General features: G+C 48.7%; 1 protein-coding gene across 1 annotated transcript in view; it reads right to left on the reverse strand.

The window, feature by feature from the left end:
* FBN3 (fibrillin 3) overlaps window positions 1-23,400 on the reverse strand; it is a 56,404-nt gene extending 33,004 nt beyond the window's left edge. The window contains exons 1-10 of the mRNA XM_081846045.1: window positions 23,238-23,400; window positions 21,416-21,487; window positions 17,419-17,544; window positions 15,911-16,036; window positions 10,518-10,643; window positions 8,337-8,453; window positions 5,872-6,000; window positions 3,725-3,844; window positions 1,568-1,693; window positions 856-1,008 (exon numbers count right to left, since the gene is read on the reverse strand). Of these exons, the coding sequence (XP_081702171.1) occupies window positions 856-1,008; window positions 1,568-1,693; window positions 3,725-3,844; window positions 5,872-6,000; window positions 8,337-8,453; window positions 10,518-10,643; window positions 15,911-16,036; window positions 17,419-17,544; window positions 21,416-21,487; window positions 23,238-23,385 (1,243 nt within the window). The 5' untranslated portion in view covers window positions 23,386-23,400. The remainder of the gene's footprint in view (window positions 1-855; window positions 1,009-1,567; window positions 1,694-3,724; window positions 3,845-5,871; window positions 6,001-8,336; window positions 8,454-10,517; window positions 10,644-15,910; window positions 16,037-17,418; window positions 17,545-21,415; window positions 21,488-23,237) is intronic.
* Between the last annotated feature and the right edge of the window lie 343 nt (window positions 23,401-23,743).

Consider the following 23,743-nt stretch of genomic DNA (forward strand, 5'->3'; position numbering starts at 1 on the left):
TAAAGAATGTCCTATTCCACACCCTCCAACATTTCTCCCTTGAAAAGAGGGACGTCCTATTCCACACCCTCCAACATTTCTCCCGTGAAAAGAGGGATGTTCTTTTCCCTATCCTCCAACATTTCTCAAATGAAAATAGGGATGTCCTGACCTATTCCACCCCCTCCAACATTTCTCTGATGAAAATAAGGACGTCCTATTCCATTCCCTCCAACATTTCTCCAATGAAAATAGGGACGTCCTATTCCACCCCCTCCAACATTACTCTGATGAAAATAGGGACGTCCTATTCCACCCCCTCCAACATTTCTCCAATGAAAATAGGGACGTCCTATTCCACCCCCTCCAACATTACTCTGATGAAAATAAGAACGTCCTATTCCACCCCCTCCAACATTTCTCTGATGAAAATAAGGACGTCCTATTCCATTCCCTCCAACATTTCTCCAATGAAAATAGGGACGTCCTATTCCACCCCCTCCAACATTACTCTGATGAAAATAAGGACGTCCTATTCCACCCCCTCCAACATTTCTCCAATGAAAATAGGGACGTCCTATTCCACCCCCTCCAACATTACTCTGATGAAAATAAGAACGTCCTAAGGAAAAGTGGGACATTCTGGGATCAAATCAGAAACCGGGACGGCTTCTGTAAATCCGGGACTGTCTCTGGAAAACAGGGGAACTTGGAGGGTCTGCGAGCTGTGTGTACCGCTTCTTCACTGGCAGATGGGCCTTTGGGATTATGCCGCCTGAGGCAGGTGCTTCAAACCACCTAATGGGTGGGCCGGCCCTGAATCCAGTTCGCCCTCAAACTCTCTCCATGCCAGGCCAGCTCAGCTGGGTCACCTACCGTTGCCCTCCTGCGGGCAAAGCTCACAAGGGTCTCCCCAGCCTTCTCCGGGCATCTTGCTGCAGCAGCACCGGGCCTTGGTGGTGTTGAAGGCCTTTGGCACGGAACATTTGCCATTGTCGAAGCGGGTGAAGCAAAAGCTTTGCCGGGTGTCTGCAGGGCAGAGGAAGAACAGGGCACCGGCCCTATATTATTGCTGCTCATTCCCGCCCCCGGTGATAATTTTATTCTTCAAGCTTTTCCGTAAACCTATGAGGGCTGGAGGGACGCGGCTGGCGCTGTGAGTTAAACCACAGACCCTAGGGCTTGCCGATCAGAAGGTTGGTGGTTCGAATCCCCGCGACGGGGTGAGCTCCCGTTGCTCGGTCCCTGCTCCTGCCAACCTAGCAGTTTGAAAGCACACCAGGGCAAGTAGATAAATAGGTACCGCTCTGGTGGGAAAGTAAACGGTGTTTCCGTGTGCAGCTCTGGTTCGCCAGAAGTGGCTTAGTCCTGTTGGCCACATGACCCGGAAGCTGTATGCTGGCTCCCTCGGCCAATAAAGCAAGATGAGCGCCACAACCCCATAGTCGGCCACGACTGGACCTAACAGTCAGGGGTCCCTTTACCTTTAAAAATCACCAAGAGAATAGTATGGTCCCAGAGGAGGTGGGGGGATGGACATCCGACCAGGAAAGGATGGGGAAAGCTGTGCCGCTGGCTAGTCACTCACCGAAGCAGCGCCGGCCGTTGTCGGAGAGCACAAAGCCAGGTGGGCAGATGCACTGGAAACTTCCAGGTGTGTTGGTACAGCTCCCGAAGAGGCAGATATTGGGCTCCTCCTCGCATTCATTGATATCTGTTTGCAACAACAAAACAGGCAGCTGGTTAAAGCAGCTAAAAGAACAACGGGTTGTCTTCAATGTTAGTCCTTCTCAAAGTGAAATAAAAGGGTGCCTTGGGTCCACTGACACCAACATGTCTACTCTTGGGTCCATTTACACCAACAGGCCTACTCACCAACAGGTCAGCTGCAACACAAATATACAGCCATAACTTGGTTCTCAAACAGAATGCGTTCCACGATTCCATTTGACTCCTGGAACCGTTCGAAAACCAAGGTGCGGCTTCCGAGTGGCTCCAATCAGATATTGGCTGCGTCAGATATTCGGCTTCCAAAAATCGTTTGAAAATCAGAACACTCACTTCCGGATTTCGATCGTTCATGGGCCAATTTGTTCGGGAGCCAAGGCGTTTGAGAACCAAGGTATGCGTGTTTATGGAACAGTTTTCTTCAAATCATTTGCCCAGCTTATTTTGGCGGTTGCGTCCAGTGTTAGCCCTACTTAGAGAAGACCCGGTGGAATTAAAGGACATGACTAACTGGGACATGACCAGTAGAGACATCACCTTGCCAACAAAGGTCCGTATAGTTCAAGCTCTGGTTTTCCCAGTAGTGATGTATGGAAGTGAGAGCTGGACCATCAAGAAGGCTGATCGCCGAAGAATGGATGCTTTTGAATTCTGGTGCTGGAGGAGACTGTTGAGAGTCCCATGGACTGCAAGAAGATCAAACCTCTCCATTCTGAAGGAAATCAGCCCTGAGTGCTCACTGGAAGGACAGATCCTGAAGCTGAGGCTCCAAGACTTTGGCCACCTCGTGAGAAGATAAGACTCCCTGGAAAAGACCCTGATGTTGGGAAAGATGGAGGGCACAAGGAGAAGGGGACGACAGAGGACGAGATGGTGGGACAGTGTTCTCGAAGCTACCAGCATGAGTTTGACCAAACTGCAGGAGGCAGTGGAAGACAGGAGTGCCCGGCGTGCTCTGGTCCAGGGGGTCACGAAGAGGTGGACACGACTAAGCGACTAAACAACTGGGTGCCCAGCTCAGTGGTAAGGCTTTGGATGGAGAAGGCTCCAGGTTCGAGTCCAGCCGTGCTGGGAACGTTCTTTTTCCTGAAACCCTGGAGAGCAGCTGCCAGCCAGTGTAAACGACATTGAGGTAGATGGACCAAGCAGCTGCCCATGTTCTTAACTTAGATACATTCATTTCAGTTCGTAGAATTTAACTGGGCACAACAATTTATTTCTCGTCGATTTTGCTTTATTCAAAATCACTGATATGTTCTGCAGCAAAAACAAACCAAGGTTTCCCAAGCCCGGCTTCAGCCACAACAAACCGTGGAGAAGGAGTGAAGAAAGAGCTTTTAATAATAATAATAATAATAATAATAATAATAATAATAATAATAATAATAATAATTTATACCCCGCCCTCCCCAGCCAAGGCCGGGCTCAGGGCGGCTAACAAGCAATCATAAAAACAAGTTGAATGACTACAACTTAAAAACAAGATTAATATACAACATTAAAATATTGAAACATTAAAATATTAAGATGGAGCCTCATCACAGGAGGAAAAAGAAAGAGGGGGAGGGAATCAAATTGGCTCCAAGCCAAAGGCCAGGCGGAACAACTCTGTCTTACAGGCCCTGTGGAAAGAAATCAGATCCCGCAGGGCCCTGGTCTCATGAGGCAGAGTGTTCCACCGGGCGGGAGCCAGTGTTGAAAAGGCCCTGGCTCTGGTTGAAGCTAATCTAACTTCCTTAGGTCTGGGACCACTAGGGTGTTGCTATCTATAGACCTTGAGGTTCTCCGTGGGGCATACTGGGAGAGCCGATCCTGTAGTTATGAGGGTCCTAGGCCGTGAAGGGCTTTAAAGGTCAAAATCAGCACCTTAAATCTGACCCTGTACTCCACCGGGAGCCAGTGCAGCTGGAAAAGCACTGGGTGAATATGCTCCCATGGCAGAGACCCCGTGAGGAGCCTCGCTGCAGCATTCTGCACCCGCTGGAGTTTCTGGGACAGCTTCAAAAATGAAACTTACCGATGCAGTTGTCGTTTTGGACCTCGTAACCCGGCGGACAGATGCAACGGAAGGAGCCTTCGAGGTTCTGGCAGGTTCCTGGAGAGCAAGTCCCAGGAAGGCTGACACATTCGTTGATGTCTGGGAGGAAGAAGAAAGAGGGAGATGTTGAGAGTCACCCAATGGGGCTCCAGCTTCTGCCTCTGATTCTACTAAAAGGTAAAGGGACACCTGATCATTAGGTCCAGTCGTGGCCAACTCTGGGGTTGCGGCTCTCATCTCGCTTTACTGGCCGAGGGAGCCGGCGTACAGCGTCCGGGTCATGTGGCCAGCAGGACTAAACCGCTTCTGGAGAACCAGAGCAGCGCACGGAAACGCCGTTTACCTTCCCGCCAGAGTGGTACCTATTTATCTACTTGCACTTTTGATGTGCTAGGTTGGCAGGAGCAGGGACCGCGCAACAGGAGCTCACCCCGTCGCAGGGATTCAAACCGCCAACCTTCTGATTGGCAAGTCCTAGGCTCTGTGGTTTAACCCACAGTGCCATCCTCGTCCCTCTGATTCTAGACTTCTCACTAAACCCTGTTCCCACATCACCTTCCGACTCTTATGATATAGAAGCAATGCAGCTGCAAAGTGCTAGCTTGAAAACATCATATGATGGAAAGTTGGGACTGTTCCGTGGGAAACAGAGGGACAGTCAAAACACAGGGCGATGCACCGGAATTAGCTCAGAGTGTAATATGAGCTCTTCCTCTTGTACAGGAAGTGTTTGTCTCTCGACTGCTGGAGCTTGAAGAGAGCAGTCATGTTTTCTGTAATGCTTCAAAGACAGAAATAAAAGCATGTAAAAACGTTTTCTGTCTATCTCCTTTTCCCTGCCGGGAGAGCAGGAGGGGGTGTGTGTGTTCTTCTCACGCTGTGAAGAATCGCCTATCGAGACCTAGCCTGGATCTTGCTGGGAATGCAGCCAGGGAGGTCAACAGGAGACCAAGCCGGGTGCCTGGGAGTGTTGCCAGTTACTCCCGAGATAGGCTTGATTTCCAACACTGACACCTGTTCCTCCTAATCTGTTCCTCCTTCTCCCCCTGACCACTCGTCATTGTCCTACCACCAGTCCCCAGGCCCTGAGCCTTCTTCCCCTGGGGGTTTCCTTGGGGGTTCCCCGGCTGGTGCCTCCAACAACACCTCTGCCTCCACGACAGCTGGTCAGATTAAAAGCCCTTGCATTCCTTTAGGAAGCCCTGGACACTTAGGGCTAGGATACCTCAACAAATCGCCTGATCCCTTACATCCCAGTTTGATCGCAGAGATGCAGGAACGCCCTTGGGTCTTTCCCTGAGTTGGTGAAGTTCACTGGACAACGATGAGAAATTGAGCCTTTCGTGTCATTGGCCCAGTCCTGCGGAACTCCCTGCCACTATAAATTCAGCAGGCGCCTTTTCTGCCAGCTTTTAAACTCCTGCTGGAAACTCTTCTGCGATGTAGGCGCTTAAGAATCCATCCCTTCACAACGGTGTCTATTTTTGACCTTTTAAATATGTTTTTTTTTTTTAATTGTACTGTTATATTTTATTGCTGTAAACCGCCCTGATATATTTTTATATACCGTAGTATATACCGTATTTTTCGTTCTATAAGATGCACCCGGCCATAAGACACACCTAGTTTTTAGAGGAGGAAAACAAGAAAAAGAATATTCTGAATCAAATGTTGTTGAAAGAGTCTTTGCGCGGCTATCGCTGAAGCCAGAACAGCAAGAGGGATTGCTGCGCAGCCTGCATTCGCTCCATAAGATGCGCACACATTTCCCCTTACTTTTTAGGAGGGAAAAAGTGTGCCTTATAGAGCGAAAAATATGGTCATTATTTTTTTATCATTATAAATGAATAAAACAAATGGAATATAAGAAAAGCTCTGCTGAATTTTGAGTGGCAGGGAGTTCCGCAGGACTGAGCCAATGACACTAAAGGCTCGATTTCTCGTTGTTGTGATCCTATGCCTCGTTCGAGAGTCTGGAAGCGAAGAGGCCGCCTTGCCCTCTTCCACAAAGAGATATCCTTGTTGCCGGTTGGTGGAATGGATTCCCTCTGGGGACGTCCGACCCTGCTTCGACCACCCCACCCTTCCTGGGGGGCCTCCAGGGAGAGGATCCAGAAGACACCCACCGACGCAGTTCTTGCCGTCCGGCGTGTGGTCGTAGCCCTCCTGGCAGAGGCACCGGAAAGAACCAATGTTGTTAATGCACTGCCCGTTCCGACACACCTGCCCCGCCAGAGAGGAGCATTCGTCGATGTCTGCGGGGGGAGAGAGAGAACGTGAGCATGGAGTTGCCCCGGCAAAGTGCGTCCCCGTAAGATGGCCGAGCCACCTCCCACTGCAGGAGTCTAGAGCAGTTCGCAACATAGCTGTCACAGATTTGAAAATAAGGGACCAGCAGCCTCGAAAATAAGGGATCAGCAGCCAAAATAAGGGATTTTCCAAACACAGGTATGTTCGACTTCTGAGCCCCTCTGAGCCAAAGACAGAAAGCCCAGCCAGCAGCCAAACGAAGCCTCAAGCGGTGGTTCCCACAGCGCAGCAACCCGGCAAAGGGGATGCAGCAAGGAAAACCACCGTCACCTCTCCGCTGGGAAGCGCTGAGCAAAGGCGAGTCCCCAGGCAACGCGGCCGATTTGATCGGCACAAGGCATGCAAGCTCCACCCCCCAGTCATTCCTAGACTCCTTATTGGGAGCCAAGCAACACAGTTGGAGCCTCCCTCCTCCCTGGCCGGCAGGGAGGGAGGGAGAGGAGCTGTTTCTTTGAAACCCGGGAAATTTAAGGGACATCATCAACAAGGGACAGCAGCGGGACACGGCGCTGGGATAAGGGACTTTCCCACCAAATAAGGGACGGTTGACAGCTATGGTTCGCAACCCAAGGGCTGACATATCCTCCTGAGGGCCATGAGCTGGGGCGGGTGAGGCCAGAGGCAAAGGTGGAAGGGATCGATGGAAAAACCTACTGGTTTCTACACAAATCTCTGCATCCTCTATCCAGAGGCATTCTGGGAGTTTGGAATCACATTAGCTTTGATTCATTCGCTTTAGAAGACATTGGAAGGCAGCTCTGAATGGGGAAGCTTTTTAATGTGTCATGTTTTATTACGTTTTTATAGATATTGGAAGCCACCCAGAGTGGTTGGGGGAAAGTCAGATGGGCAGGATATTATTATTATTATTAGTAGTAGTAGTAGTAGTATTATTAGTATTGTCATTGTCCCATACAGAACAACGAAATTGAGAAAATCTACATCAGACATTCAAAAACCAACAAGCCTGCTATCCCAGCTATCCCAGCCTGGTTAACCCCCTAAAAACTCTGCTACCCCATAACTGAATACAGGGGCTACCTTACACTGTGTTTAAAACCAAAATCTATCATTTGGATAGAAACTATTTCTCAGGTGGCTAGTCCTAGTTGTTATCTTCATCATCAAAGGACCCCTGGACAGTTAAGTCCAGTCAAAGGCGACTGTGGGGTTGCGGCGCTTATCTCGCTTTCAGGCCGAGGGAGCTGCCGTTTGTTCTCAGACAGCTTTCCGGGTCATGCGGCCAGCAGGACTAAACCGCTTCTGGTGCAATGGGACACCGTGACGGAAACCAGAGTGCACGGAAACGCCATTTACCTTCCCACCACAGTGGTACCTATTTATCTACTTGCACTGACGTGATTTCAAGTGCTGCCTTTGAAGGTGACTTGGAAACTACAGTTAATCCCGATTGCAGCTGATAAACTGGTGACTTGGAGTGGCCGCTGGGACCATGTAACACTGGTATCAAAGCATCTATGCTGGCTCCCAGGACATTTCCGAGCCCAATTCAAGCCCTAAATGGCCCTGTATACCTGAAGGAGCGTTTCCACTCCCATCATCCAGCCCGGACACTGAGGTCCAGCTCCGAGGGCCTTCTGGCGGTTACCTCACTGCCAGAAATGAGGTTACAAGGAAACAGGCAGAGGGCCTTCTCAGTGGTGGCACCCTCCCTTGGTGGAACGCCCTCCCATCAGATGTCAAGCAGATAAAGAACTATACAACTTTCCAAAGATATCTGTATAGGGAAGCTTTTAATGCCTGAGGTTTTGTTGTGTTCTTTTATGTTTTGCTGCAAGGCTCCCAGAGCAGCTGGGGCGACCCAGTTATATGGAAGGGGTACCAGTAATAAATTATTATTATTGATTCCTGCATTAAAGAGAGTTGGACTGGATGACCCTATGGATCCCTTCCAATTCTATGGAACTGTTTCCCTCGGTAGTTTGTGGACTCTTCTTCCTTGGAGGTTTTTAAGCAGCGGTACGATGGCCATCTGTCCTGGGTACTTTAGTTGAGATTCCCACATATCGGGGGGTTGGTCTAGATGAGCCTTGGGGTCCCTTCTAACTCTACAATTCAATGAGTCTATAACTCTACAGGCCTACGATTCTGAGACTCTATTCCAGGAGAAAACGCCCAAGGAGGATGTGAAACTGGATCAGCGAGGGGGTGTGGCTTAGGAAAGGGGGTGTGGCCTGTGGAGAGTCCCGAGGGCCAGGCGGAAAGGCTTGGAGGGCCGCACTCAGTCCTCGGGCCCAAGGCGCCCTGCCCTTGCTCTTACCCATGCAGTCGTTGTTGTGGGTTAGCTCAAACCCGGGGAAGCAGAGGCAATTGTAGGAGCCGACAGTGTTCTTGCACGTCCCGTTCCCGCAGGGCTGGCGGTCGCACTCGTCGATGTCTGTGGATGCAAAAACAGCGAGAGGGGATTGATGTAACGTCGATTGCGGATTTAAGATCTCCAGGTTGATGGTTTTCCGAGACTGATGGATTTTTGCTGGGGGCCGAAACCGGGGAGGGGATCTGGTGGAGAAAGTTGGGAATTTAAAGTGTATATAATATAATTTGTTTCTTGTTTGTTTTTTTTTTAATGAGAGATGGGGAAATCGTGGAATGGAATCTTTTTTGACCTTAGGGGACACGTACAGATATATAGGTTTGGATGAGAGTTAAGATTGGATAAAGTAAAAGTGGATGGTTATTTGGTGAAAGAAAGAATGGAAAATTATAGTATAATAAGATAAGATATAAGGATAAAAATAAGATGAAGGATTTGTTGAAATATTTATATGAATTAGAACATAAAGAGGGGAATTATAGTATGCTAAAATAAATTATTGGGATTAAAACAAAGTTGGAAGGATTTGCTGGAATATCTAATTGAATTAGAATACAAAAATGGGAGGCGTGAGGAAGTCAAGGAAATAAGTGAATGTAAGTAAGTGAGTTAAAGGTTTGACTTGGTTTTTTTATTTCTTTTTCTCTTATCTTTTTTCGGTTTTTTGATGATGTCTTTTTTGTATGTGTATTGTTTTTTCTTTTTTTCCATTTTTGATTGTCCTCTTTTTATTCCTTATTATTCTTTTTTTTCTGTAACCTTTAAAATCTTAATAAAAATTTATTAAATAAAAAAAAAGATGTAACGTCAATTGATGCACTTCAGAGCCTTGGAAGAACCCAGGACGATTAACTCTGCATTGTATCCAGCCAGTACTGGATTTACGTATAAGCTAAACAAGCTATAGCTTAGGGCCCCACTCTCTTGGGGGCCCCCAAAAAATTTAAAGGAAAAGAAAACACTGGATGTACATTTCCAAAATATAAGAGAAAAAACAAATAAAATAAAACCTACATCCAGCAACAGTGTTTTGTGTTATCCAGGGTTCGATGATGTAAGTCATGGGCCTCGTCTGCTCCCTAAAATATCACTAGTTTGCTCCTTTCTATACAGTGGTGCCTCGCAAGACGAAAAGAATCCGTTCCGCGAGTCTCTTCGTCTTGCGGTTTCTTCGTCTTGCGAAGCAAGCCCATTAGCGGCTTAGCGGCTTAGCGCTATTAGCAGCTTAGGGGCTTAGCGGATCAGCTGTTAAGCGGCTTAGCGGCTTAGCGGATCAGCTGATAAGCGGCTTAGCGGCTTAGAAAAAGGGGGGGGGGAGGAAAAAAAACCTGCAGGAACTCACAAGACATTTTTGTCTTGCGAAGCAAGCCCATAGGAAATTCGTTTTGTGAAGCACCTCCAAAATGGAAAACCCTTTCGTCTAGCGGGTTTTCCGTCTTGCGAGGCGTTCGTCTTGCGGGGCACCACTGTATATAGGGTGCCTACATTCTTCTATTTATAATTATTAGGTGCAAACATATGATGCAAACTACTATTTCATGTTATAGCAAGTTTCTATATAGGGTGCCTACATTCTGCATGGACTGGTTGCATGGCAGCATGGGCAAATGGCTTGAGATACAATTGATAACAATTTATTGATCTCCCAAAAATAGCAATACAAAAACAAAAACAAAAACCCATAACCAAATGAAACCATAAATTTTGACCAACTTCCCTCCATTCCACCTCTTGGTCCCATTATAATATACTTTCTTACGCACGCCCATAAAACCTTATATACTTAACAATCCAATTTTAAAACCTTCTTCATCTTATTACAAGTGACTTTTAAAAGTTATACTAATGTAAAAAAATCTGCACACAAAGCTTAAAAAAATATGCTTTAAACAATTGTCCCTTTTTTGGTAATAATTTGCCCTGCATAGCTCAATAATTTATTTTGCCAGTCTTCTTTTCTTTAAACATTCCCCCCCCCCCAATTTGCCTTCTTTGCTTTCTTTCAAAGCCATCCAAACTGGTGGTCGTCATGTGGCAGTGAGTTCCCCTGCCCAAGTGCAAAATCGGCAGCATGCAGACAGGCCAGAGGGAGAAGGAGATTCCTTCTGCCCAAAGATCCCTACTCACCCATGCACATAGTCAGGTCCCCGGTGGCCTTGAACCCGTTGAAGCAGATGCAGAGATAGCTCCCCTCCGTGTCCACGCAGTCGCCATGGCTACAGACGTTGGGTATCTCCTGGCACTCGTTGCGACCTGGGGAAACAAGGGCAGGAAACAGACAGCCCAGGTGAGTGACCGAGAGAAGCCAGCATCTCTACAACAGCAGCAAGAATACTTATTGCAAAGTATTGGAAGACACAAGATCTACCCACCCTGGAAGAATGGCAGATGAAGGTCATGGACTATATGGAATTGGCGGAAATGACTGGCAGAATCCGAGACCAGGGAGAAGAGTCGGTGGAAGAAGATTGGAAGAAATTTAAAGACTACTTACTGCAAAATTAATGAATGTTAGAATGATGTCGGAATGAAGTTAAGTGGTTTTAGCAGCAATGTTATAAAGGAATATGTAAAAATGGATTGTTACTAGGTGAGAATGCAAAGTTATAATACAACAAGGTAAAGGATTAAGATAAAAACAAGGAGGGAAAGCATTTGCTGAATTAACTAACTGAACTGGAATACAAAAAAGGGAGGTATGAGGAGGTCAGGGAAACAAACAAATGAAAGACAAGATATGAAAAGATTGATTTGTTTTTAATCGTTTTTACTTTGTATTTTCTCTCTTTTTTTCTTATTTTGTAACCTCTTTGAAACTTCAATAAATATCTTTTTTTTTTAAAAAAAAAAAAAAGTGAGATGCCAGCATCTCAGGTACGACCTCTCTGGAAAGCAGAGGGCAACCTGCTGTTAGGATCGTCCTACTCTCGTGTAGGACCCCGGCAGAGACACATGCCCTGTTGGTTTCTGTTTGTGCCACTGTGCAGTGCCTGGAGTCATAAGACACTGTTTTGAATTCTAGAGATTCCAGGCCGTTGGAAGTCTCACGGGAGACGGATGTGATGTTTACTGGTTTCTTGTTCCTTTGTGGTTCAATTGCTCTCTGCATTCACAGAGACAGCATGTACATTTCTTTTCTGTCTGCGTAGTTAGAAATAAAACTCTCTTTGCAATGTAGCTCATACTATCTCGGCTCCTTCCCTGTGTGCTGGATACTCTGTGTAATGAGGGAACATGCCTGGAGCCTCATCAAAGGCTCAGGTCGTTAATCACGTCGGAGGACTCGACCGAAGGAGTCGCTCGGTCGAACGCAAGTCTGACATTTTTGGTTATGGGCCCAGAAGAATGGAATGCAGCTTATTGTCTCTGCGTGTCAAGAAGATTGATCAGACACTGCATATTGGAAAAGTTTGTAATCACTTTTATTAATTTCTCTTCCTGTAATTCCTAACAGAAAATCCTAATCGCCCAAAATCCTAGAATCCTAATCGCCCAAAAATGGAAACAAGAAGAATTACCGACACTGGAAGAGTGGAGGTTGAAACTTATGGACTATGTGGAATTAGATAAAATGACTGGAAAAATTAGATACCAGAAAGATCACAAGTTCACTCAGGACTGGAGAAAGTTTACGATATATCTGGAAAATATTTGTGATGAACAGACAGCGCTAGTTGGATTTAAAGAGGCTTTGTGATGAGAAAGGGTATTGTAAAGAGAAAAAGAGATGTGAAGATATTACAAACTGGCAATACATTATAAAGGAAATGCGGAATAAAGATTAAAATACAGTGGTGCCTCGCAAGACGAAATTAATCCGTTCCGTGAGGCTCTTCGTCTAGCGGTTTTTTCGTCTTGCGAAGCAAGCCCATTGACAGCTTAGCGGATTAGCGCTATTAGCAGTTTAGCGGCTTTTAGCGGATCAGCTGATAAGCGGCTTATCAGTGGATCAGCTGATAAGCGGCTTAGGGCTTAGGAAAAGGGGGGGAAAGGGGGAAAAACCCCGCAGGAACTCGCAAGACATTTTCGTCTTGCGAAGCAAGCCCATAGGGAAATTCGTTTTGCGAAGCGTCTCCAAAACAGAAAACCCTTTCGTCTAGCGGGTTTTCTGTCTTGCGAGGTGTTCGTCTTGCGGGGCACCACTGTATGAGGATTGTGGGGGGAGCTGGTGGAAGTCAAAAAATTTGTAAATTGGAAAATATGGTTGTATCTGAACAAATTTGTAAAAGAAAATTCTTTAATAAAAAATTAATTAAAAAAAGAGAAGAAGATTGATTAGAGGTATGTGCTCATTGCCCCAGGAAGCCTTCCAGTCCCTAATTAATTGGCAACAAGGGTGGACTTTGAACTGATCGGCTGCGGCAGGAGAATGCAAAAACCTCAAGCAGTGTACCAGCTGCTTGTAAACAGACTCAGCCTGCTTTAAAGACACACGATGGCTAATGCTAGAGTGACAGAGGCTCTTCAACGTGCGAGCGCTCCTGGTCTGTCGTTCAGTAGCTTCAAAAGCTTTCTTCAGCCCGAACATCGCAGCGACTGATACCAAGAAGCAACAGCACACTTAGGAATCCACAGACTATTCACAGTCTGCGTAACAGAACTCAGTAGCACAGCATTTTGGCTAATCTACGTTTATTTACATATAATACACTCGGAGCATTTTGCTCCTTCCTCTTTCTCATCAGACAGCAAAAAGACAAAGGATAAAGGACAAGAGTCCTACTTCGCGGAACACAGCAATACCAAAACATCCTGTCTCCGTCACTTCCCACACTGTGGAATGAAAACATACAACAATCTCATGACTGCAAACACGAAGCTAGAATCCTAACGCCTGCGCCTTCAAGCAAAGTCACCGAGCAGCCTCCTCTTTCGGAGAGGAAGGGCATGCAGTGGGGGGGGGGTGTGGGGGTGTGTGATACCGAAGTAGCGGTCAAGTACAACATTCCTTGTTTTCCTAGAGCGGACATGCAAGGGGATGTTTGGACCAGCCAGTCGAAAACTTCCTGTTTCCTCCTGGCTGGGACTTACTTTTTTTTGCATGTGACTAGAGGTGGGCGTGACCTTACCTGTGCAGCTAATGAAAGCACAAGGGGCATAGCCCTCCTTCCATCTTCCTTTCATCGTGTGACCTGCAGTGACTTCCAATCTGCAGTCACTGGGATTAACTCATATGGGGTAGATCCACATCTGTGTGTGTGTATGTGCGTGTGTGCGCGTATATATGTGTGTGTGTGCATATGTATATTGTCAGGTCTGCCTCTAGATCCCAGCTCACAGAGGACCAACGCCCGGTGGATATAATATACAAAGTCTTTATTGAAGTTTAGTTTCCATTTCAAAGCTCTGGGCGCGCAGACCCACGTCTCGACGCTAGACCGGCTAAGTCCCCTCTGACTCACTGCTCCTCCCACACCAGTTTAAGATCCTCGCCCGGCTCCACCTCCTACGCTGTTCTTTCCTTCGCTGGGTCTTTCTGCCCTCTGGGGTCTCCTCCTTCCTGGACTCTTCTGACGCTGACCCCCCTTGGTCTTCCCCTTCCTTCCGGCGGGCTTTAGGACCTGGCTCCCTATCCGGGCTCCCTGCTGTGCCGCTCGCCTGTACATTTGAACTTGGCGCGCGCGCCCAGCCGGTAACCTTCCTCCTGACCGTTTCCCCGCTTCCTGATGTGGGCGTGACCAAACCTGACTCCTCTCCTCCCGCTGGTGGTGAGAGCACTGGTCCCGACTCCTGGGACTCCCCCTCCCCACTGCGCTCTGGTGGGGAAGCTGGTCCTGATTTCCAACTGCTGCTCAGGGACTCCCCGCTGGCCCCTTCCTCCTGGGGCTTCCCCCCTGGAACCCCCCTCGCCCTGGCCATCGGCGCTCCCTTCTGTGAGTCCTCCGATTCGCTGGAGAGGCTTGTGGAATAACTCTTTCCACTGTCACTGCCTGCTCCCCCCTCGTACTCCTCCTCCTCACTCTCCATTTGCTCCCCCTCCTGTGTCTCTCCTTCTGAACCCCTGACATATATATATCTGTAACTATGTCTGCCTTCAGGCAGGGGCGAACGAAGGCGTTGTGACACCCGGGGTGAGGCGCCACTATGTAGGGTGCATGTGTGGCATCGCTACGTACAACACATGCGCTGTACGTAGTGACGCCGCACATGCGCTGCACATAGCAGTTTGCCGGTGGCGCCGCTCCAGTGCCATGCGGACGGTGCAGCCGCGAACGGAGGATCCTCTACATGTAGCGGTGCTGGAGGGATCCCACCGCTGTCCATACGGCGCTTGAGCAGCGCCGGAGGCAAACCGCTATGTACAGCACATGCATCTATTCCGAACTTAAAAATGGAAAGCGTCATGTTGGCGGTCAACAAAAGAGGTTTAAAGACCCTCTTCAAGGCAAATCTTTAAAAAATGTAGTATAAACACCAACAATTGGAAAACAGTGGCCTGCGAGCGCTCCAGTTGGAGAACAGCCTTGACCAAAGGTGTCATGGGCTTTGAAGACACTCGAACTCAGGACAAATGGGAGGAACGCGCTAAGAGGAAGGCACGCTTGGCAAATCCACACCGTGATCAGCTCTCGCCCGGAAACCTATGTCCCCACTGTGGAAGGACGTGTGGATCCAGAATTGGCCTCCACAGTCAATTACGGACTCACTGTTAAAACCGTGTTTGTGGAAGACAATCTTACTCGGCTACGAGTGATCGACAAAGAAGAAGAAGAAGAAGACTATTGTAGTAGTATTAGTTGTTGTCTTCTTCTTCTGGTTATTGTTATTATTATTATATGTCCCTATTTTCATCAGATAAATGTTTGGAGGGCATGATATTCTGTGTGCCAAACCAACAGCCGGCAGACTGCGTGCGTTAACAGTTGCCTCAAGTGAATCGAGCGTAAGGGGATCAAGAGGTTGTGTCAAGGCTTCAGGGAATCCTATCCCTCTCACTGTGGGATGCCAAGAAGCAGATAAGCAAGAAGAGTTCTTACCATGTAGCTTATTCAATAGTCACAGAGAGAGACGAAGGAATGCAGTCTCTCTTAGACAATGGCATTGCTATGAGTAACGTCCCACCCCCTCCGTCCCTCCTATTCTATGTCATCCCTGCCCTGGCTGATCTGCGCTTTCAGCCTTTGAGCTTTCTGTTCTCCTACTCTCAAGGCATGCTGGGTCCTGGGAGAGGGTGGCAGGGATTAGGAATGCTTCCAAGAGACACTGAATCTGTTAACTGTCTCTCCCCCTGGTGCGTCTTCTTCTTCCTGCTGCTCTCCCAATATTTCCCAGCTTCTCCCCTCTGCAGCCTCTGAACCGTGCCCTTCTGCAAACCACTGTTCTAAATCTACACTGTCTCCCTCTTCTCTGGCGAGTACAGGAGGATTCCTCCTCAGTCCAGCCCCTGGCAGGCTTCCCTCTGCCTCCTTTTCTTTCGTTCCAGGGAGATCTCACAGGCCTGGAGTTAAAGGGAAGGTGACTGTTCCACGACCGCAAATGAAGCCCGGGTCTGGGGTGCAAAGGAACGCCTCCCGACTTACCCACACAGGCTCCGCTGGGCGACAGCTTGTATCCGGAAGAGCACTCGCACCGGTAACTTCCCGGGCTGTTGAGGCAATCGGCGTTTCTCTGGCAGAGGTTCTCGCCGCTGCTGCACTCATCGATGTCTGCAGGGGATCGGAAGCAACACATGATTCACCCCACTTGTCTGGGCATGGGCTTTCCCAGGCAATGCGCTCACCAGCACATGCACAGTGACAGTGCCTTCATGCTCCAAGCAGCCCTTTCTGCCACCTCTGTCCCCCACCCCCCAAACTGGGGAGCCAGCACCCCGCCAATCACATACACAGTGGCGTAGCAAGGTTAGGTGGTACCCGGCGTGGAAATAATTTTTGTCAACCCCTCCCACATTGAAATTCCCCTTCCCTCCCTCCACCCCACATCAAAGAAAGCTGCGCAGGCAGCTATCCGATGAAGATCTTGCCTTCTCCCCTCTTCCACCCTCCCCCCGTCAAAGAAAGCCGTGTCCTGGCCTCCTCCAGGAGCCCGGGAGTGCAGGGGGCAACAGCATGCTGCCCCCCCGCAACTCCCAAGCCTCCCCTGAGCTGTCAAAAAGAAGGGGGAAAGGCTGCCAGCAAAGCGGCGCAGCTCCCTGACTTCCCCCGACGGCTCGGGGTGTTAGGAGTCATTCTGCAAAGAAACAGAAAATACGATTGTAACTTTGAGAACTGTTTCTGCGAGTTCTGGGAGTGGTTTTCTAGGCTGGCGATGACTACAGAAGGAGAAGTTGCAGTTTGAATTTGCCTGCAGAGAGAGAGCAGCCACAGGATTTGTGTTTGTTGTTTTTGTATAGCTGTAATAAAACCCTAGGGACGCGGGTGGCACTGTGGGTTAAACCACAGAGCCAGTCAGAAGGTCGGTGGTTCGAATCCCCGCGACGGGGTGAGCTCCCGTTGCTCGGTCCCTGCTCCTGCCAACCTAGCAGTTCGAAAGCACGTCCAAGTGCAAGTAGATAAATAGGTACCGCTCCGGCGGGAAGGTAAACGGCGTTTCCGTGCGCTGCTCTGGTTCGCCAGAAGCGGCTTAGTCATGCTGGCCACATGACCCGGAAGCTGTACGCCGGCTCCCTCGGCCAATAAAGCGAGATGAGCGCCGCAACCCCAGAGTCGGTCACGACTGGACCTAATGGTTAGGGGTCCTTTTACCTTTCATAAAACCTTTGTTTGAGTGTTTTACACGCGTCTCGTGGTGTCGTGGTTCTGTTTGCCACCAGACCGAAAAAACTCTAACATGTTAAGAAAACCCCCAAACTCGGTTCCAGGGGTGACTCTGGTTCAGCTCTCTGCCGTAGTTTATCTCAAAGTTTTAAGTGTCTATACGCTCATCACATTTATAAATTTTAAATTTACAGTTGTACATTGTTTTAATTGTCTGTTTTCCTTCTGGAACTGTACCTTCAAGTGGGTTTTATAAGCTGGTCTCCGACCATAATAAATTATCTATCTACCCAGCGCCTGAGGTCCCGCTCCTCACAAATCACAGCCCCTACCTTCGCAGATGAGCAGGATATTGTTGTAGCTGAAACCGATGGGGCACTCGCAACGGAAACTGCCAATCTGGTTGATGCAGACTCCATTGGTACAGATGGCAGGGATCTCACTGCATTCATCAATATCTGCAAGAAATAAGACAGTGCTTTTTTCCCCAGCCGGAGCATGCCGGACCGCAGTTAGGGCCCCTCTGAGGCAGGTGCCATTACGGTCCAGCGCTCACCCCTTCCTGCCATTTCTTGCCTTTACGTACTTCTGAGAAGCCCAAAACAAACATTTCAAATCAAAACAGAAGCTGGTCTCTTACATTAAAAACCTGACAGTACCAAATTACCGAAGGCTTTTCACCAAAGCCAGACTAAACGTCTTTCTTTCTGCAGTGCTGGATGGCAGGTTGAGAGGAGTTAGATAGATAGATAGATTCTTTATTGTCATTACACAAGTGCAACATTGCACAAGTGCAACGAAATTGGATGCCATCCCTTAAAAACAACAAAAGCAAAACAACAACAACAACCAAACAAACCACATTCCAGCCACACCCACACCCACACTCATCAAACTCCCAGGTCACACTATCGAGTTACAGCATTTAAGAAGGCCACAGCTCTTGGGTAGAAACTATTTTTCAGTCTGTTTGTCCTTGACTTGATGTTTCTGTATCTCCTGCCAGAAGGCAGTAGTACAAACAGACTGTATCCCGGGTGAGATACATCCTGCAGGATATTGTTTGCTTTCCTAAGACAACGGGAACCGTACAGTTCTTCCAAAGATGGGAGGGGATGACCAATAATCCTTTGGGCTGTGGTTATGACCTTCTGGAGCACCTACCTCTTCCTAGCTGTACAACTGGAGAACCAGGCACAAATACAGTATGTAAGAACGCTCTCTATGAAACCTCGGTAGAAGGACACCAGCAGTCTCTCACTCAGATTGTTCTTCTTTAAAAGTCTGAGGAAATAAATTCTCTGCTGGGCCTTCTTCACCAGAGCAGTGGTATTTGCGCTCCAAGTCAGTTCCCTACCAGGATAGACTTTGCTCGTGTGCTCAAGACATCGATTCCATAAAACATATTTAATTGCACTGTGCAAAATATGAGCAAGCCAGGGCTGAACTGATATTACCCTCGCTGGTACCTTTCCCGGGAAAATCAGAGGCTCGCTATGTCAGGTTCCTGTTGGAAGACCGGACAAACGCTAGAACATTAGCAGTGGCAAAGTTTTTATTGGTGGTTGCAAGAACCAATGATCCCTATATTCTGAACAAAATGCTTGTTTAACCTGGAGGTAGGCTGTCTGAATTGTGCATTGCTTTGTAACGATTTGTTGGGTCTCTGGTTGGGTCTCTGGACCGTAATAAAGATTGATGATGACAGAAGCTGGTCAGCGGGTGCGAACCTACACCTTTTTTTATAGATCTTTGACTCCAACTAGTCACAACTGGTCAGGCTGCAGGGCAGAGAAAATTCATACAGTGGTACCTTGGTTCTCAAACGCCTTGGTACCCAAACGCCAAAAACCCGGAAGTACAGTGGTGCCCCGCAAGACGAACGCCTCGCAAGACGGAAAACCCGCTAGACGAAAGGGTTTTCCGTTTTGGAGGCGCTTCGCAAGACGAATTTCCCTATGGGCTTGCTTCGCAAGACGAAAATGTCTTGCGAGTTCCTGAGCTCGCTTGCTTCGCAAGACGACAGCCCATAGGGAAATCTCCGGGACAGTGGGGAAGCGCAGCTCGTCTTCCCCGCTGTCCTCGGACCTCCTCCGAAGCCTGGCGGCGGGGCGGGGACACCTCCTCCCGCCGCCGGGCTTCGGAAGGATGCCCCGATGCCGGGCGGCGAGGCGGGAATGCCTCCCCCCGCCGCCCGGCATCGGAACGATGTCCCGAAGCCGAGCGGCGGGGCGGGAAAGTCTCCCCCCGCCGCCCGGCATCGGAACGATGTCCCGAAGCCGAGCGGCGGGGCGGGAAAGTCTCCCCCCGCCGCCCGGCATCGGAACGATGTCCCGAAGCCGAGCGGCGGGGCGGGAACGCCTCCCCCCGCCGCCCGGCTTCGGGGCGGGAAAGCCTCCCCCCGCCGCCCGGCTTCGGGGCATCGTCCCGCCGCCGGGCGGCGGGGCGAGAAAGCCTCCCCCCGCCGCCTGGCATCGGAACGATGTCCCGAAGCCGGGCGGCGGGGCCGCGAAGCCTGGGCACGCTGGCAACTCTCCGCAAGGAGCGCTCCCGCTGCTTGCGGAGAGGTCCGCGAAGCCTGTCCTGGACCTCTTCTGAAGGCAGGCGGGGGGCAAAAGTCTTTGTCCCCCCTGCTTGCCTTCCCAGGGGCTTTTAAATCGCCCTCCGCTGTCCCGGGCGATTTTAAAATGCCGCCCGCCAGAAGAGGTCGGGGGAAGGCGGTTTCCATAGGAACACATTAATTGATTTTCAATGCATTCCTATGGAAAACCGTGCATCGCAAGACGAAAAACTCGCAAGACGAAGAGACTTGCGGAACGAATTAATTTCGTCTTGCGAGGCACCACTGTAAGTGTTTTCAAACGTTTTCAAACGTTTTTCAGAAGCTGAAGGTCTGAAGCCGCTGGTTTTCAAACGTTTTTCAGAAGCTGAAGGTCTGATGTGGCTGTCGGCTATTGTTTCCAGGGCGCCTGCCTGCACCAATCAGAAGCTGCGCCTTGGTTTTCGAACATTTCGGAAGTCAAATGGACCTCCAGAACGGATTAAGTTTGGCGCTTTTGTTTTGGCTATTTATTGTACGTTTTTGTGGCATTTTTGGTTAATTTGTTTTCATGACTGTGTGGAGCCCGGTTCAGCGATTGATTGATTGATTGATTGATTGATTGTGTGACAGTGGAATTGGATGAAATGGATAAAATCCAAACAATGACTATCATCAATGCAGGTAAGAAAAAATAATAATTTTCATCATCTACAATACTGTCACATTTATAAAATGTTGCTTTCATTTTCTGGATCAATGGTCTCGTTAGATAGCAAAATTCATGTTCAATTGCTGTTTTAGGGGTTGTTTTTAAAAGTCTGGAACGGATCAATCCGTTTTGCATTGCTTCCTATGGGAAAGCACGCCTTGGTTTTGGAACGCTTTGGTTTTGGAACGGACTTCTGGAACGGATTAAGTTTGAGAACCAAGGTACCACTGTATTTCCTTTTCTTCAGTTCGTCTCCTGTGTAGCGGGCTTTAAGCTTCCCAGTCAAGCCTCTGCCATTGAACTGGCAGCCCAATAAGGATAGAGTTTACTCAGCAGCCATGAAATACTATGTGTAACTTGGAAAAGAGAATCAGAAAACTGGGTTTCTTGAGAATAAGGAGCAAATACCCTGGAACGTTTCATTGAGACTTTAATTCCTGATATTGCCTTTGACTTATCAAGAAGATTGGAAGAAATTTAAAGACTATTTGAATAAATATTGTAATATTAAAGATATGTAACCACTTGAAAGAATCAATTAGGCCTAGGATTAAATTGGGGTTAAATTTACAAATAAGAAAATGCACGATAAGGAAAGTGATGTAATATGATTATGACTGTGATATGGTTTTTCGAAATATTGATAACTGCTACAGATAATTACTAAGAAATTCAGACGGAAGAGACTCGAGGAAGTCAAATATTATGTTTATGAAGATGGATGGTACTTAATTGTAATTAATTAAGTGGCATTATGCTGTATTGTATGTTTTTATTTTTTTCCTTTTTCCTATCTTTTTTCTGTTTTATCTTTTGTTTGTTTTTGGTACTGTTAATTCTTTTGTATTATGCTTATTTACTGAAAATAATAAATATTATTTTTTGGGGGGGGGGGAGATATTGCCTTAATTTTTTCCACTGCAGAAGAACACTTTTCGAGAGTTGTTGATGCAAGATCTCTTTTTCCTGCTAGCTCAGTTTTGGCAAAGAGACAAGAGTCACACCTTTAAAAGCCCAAAGGGGAATGTTATCAGCGGAAGATATGAATAGAGGAGACTGGGGTTTGGGGTTGACTTACCGATTGGTTTCCCAGTGTGAATATCAATGATGAATCCAGGGGCCTGATTGCCACATAGGATCTGGTATTCAGCTGCAAAAGGAAGCGGTAAAGAAAGATTTGCTCATATACAGTGGTGCCCCGCAAGACGAATGCCTCGCAAGACGGAAAACCTGCTAGACGAAAGGGTTTTCCGTTTTGGAGGTGCTTCGCAAAATGAATTTCCTATGGGCTTGCTTCGCAAGACGAAAATGTCTTGCGAGTTCCTGCGTTGTTTTTTTCCTTCCCCCCCTTTTTCTAAGCCGCTAAGCCACTTATCTGCTTATCCGCTAAGCCGATAAGCCACTAAAAGCCGCTAAAAGCCGCTAAAAGCCGCTAATAGCGCTAATAGCGCTAATCCGCTTAGCCGTCAATGGGCTTGCTTCGCAAGACGAAAAAAACGCTAGACGAAGAGACTCGCGGAACGGATTAATTTTGTCTTGCGAGGCACCACTGTACCTCATTACATTACAACCACTGTCATACAGTGGTTCCGCTCCTTCCTCCTGGGCCATGTTCAGAAAGTGGTGGTGGGGGATGAGTGTTCAGACCCCTGGGCTCTCACTTGTGGGGTGCCTCAGGGTTCTGTCCTCTCCCCCATGCTTTTCAACATCTACATGCAGCCGCTGGGAGAGATCATCAGGGGGTTTGGGCTGGGTATCCATCAGTATGCAGATGATACCCAGCTCTACCTCTCTTTCAAATCAGAACCAGTGAAGGCGGTGAAGGTCCTGTGTGAGTGGCTGGAGGTGGCTGGAGGATGGATGGTGGCTAACAGATTGAGGTTGAATCCTGACAAGACAGAAGTACTGGTTTTGGGGGACAGGAGGCGGGCAGGTGTGGAGGATTCCCTGATCCTGAATGGGGTAACTGTGCCCCTGAAGGACCAGGTGCGCAGCCTGGGCGTCATTTTGGACTCACAGCTGTCCATGGAGGTGCAGATCAGTTCTGTGTCCAGGGCAGCTGTTTACCAGCTCCATCTGGTACGCAGGCTGAGACCCTCCCTGCTCACAGACTGTCTCGCCAGAGTGGCACATGCTCTAGTTATCTCCCGCTTGGACTACTGCAATGCACTCTACGTGGGGCTACCTGTGAAGGTGACCCAGAAACTACAACTAATCCAGAACGCGGCAGCTAGACTGGGGACTGGGAGCGGCCGCCGAGACCATATAACACTGGTCATGAAAGACCTACACTGGCTCCCAGTATATTTCTGAGCACAATTCAAAGTGTTGGTGCTGACCTTTAAAGCCCTAAATGGCCTCGGTCCAGTATATCTGAAGGAGTGTCTCCACCCCCATCGTTCAGCCCGGAAACTGAGGTCCAGCACCGAGGGCCTTCTGGCGGTTCTCTCACTGTGAGAAGCCAAGTTACAGGGAACCAGGCAGAGGGCCTTGTCAGTGGTGGCGCCTGCCCTTGCAAGACAGTCTGCAGGCAGATAGGGTCTCAGCCTGCGTACCAGGTGGAGCTGGTAGACAGCCGCCCTGGACGCAGAATTGACCTGCACCTCCATGGACAGCTGTGAGTCCAAAATGACTCCCAGGCTGCGCACCTGGTCCTTCAGGGGCACAGTGACCCCATTCAGGACCAGGGAGTCCCCCACACCCGCCCGCCCCCTGTCCCCCAATGGATTATCCATGTCTCCCCGCTATGACTAGCTGAAAGGACAAAGTTACTTCTTGCAGTGCTAGGTGCGAGAGATGACTGGTAACTCTAAGCAACAAGTTACAGGAGATTTTGGGGAAGGCATGGAAAACTCAGTGCTTGGTTTTCGAGAGCATGTCGTGCGGGGCTGCTGGCTTACAGCTGGCCGGGGTGGGGCAGGGCTCGCAGGGCTTGTTCCAGGCCTTCCCGATGTTGTACGAGCAGCAGCACATCTTCTTGGTCATGTTGAAAGACAGCTCGTTCTCGCAGGTGTCGTTGTAGTTCCGGTAGCAGAGGCTTTTCCTCATATCTGGAGAGGCGGAAGAAGAAGAAGAAGAAGAAGAAGAAGAAGAAGAAGAAGAAGAAGAAGAAGAAGAAGAAGAGGAGGAGTTTGGATTTGATATCCCACCTTTCACTCCCTTTAAGGATTCTCAAAGCGGCTAACATTCTCCTTTCCCTTCCTGCCCCACAACAAACACTCTGTGGGGTGAGTGGGGCTGAGAGACTTCAGAGAAGTGTGACCAGCCCAAGGTCACCCAGCAGCTGCATGCGGAGGAGCGGAGACGCGAACCCGGTTCCCCAGATTACGAGTCCACTGCTCTTAACCACTACACCACACTGGCTCTCTGTGGTGAGGAAGAAATGAGCTCCTTCGTGTTGCAATAG

Source organism: Podarcis erhardii (assembly GCF_964252035.2).
Source record: "Podarcis erhardii genome assembly, chromosome: 18".
Taxonomy (NCBI): domain Eukaryota; kingdom Metazoa; phylum Chordata; class Lepidosauria; order Squamata; family Lacertidae; genus Podarcis; species Podarcis erhardii.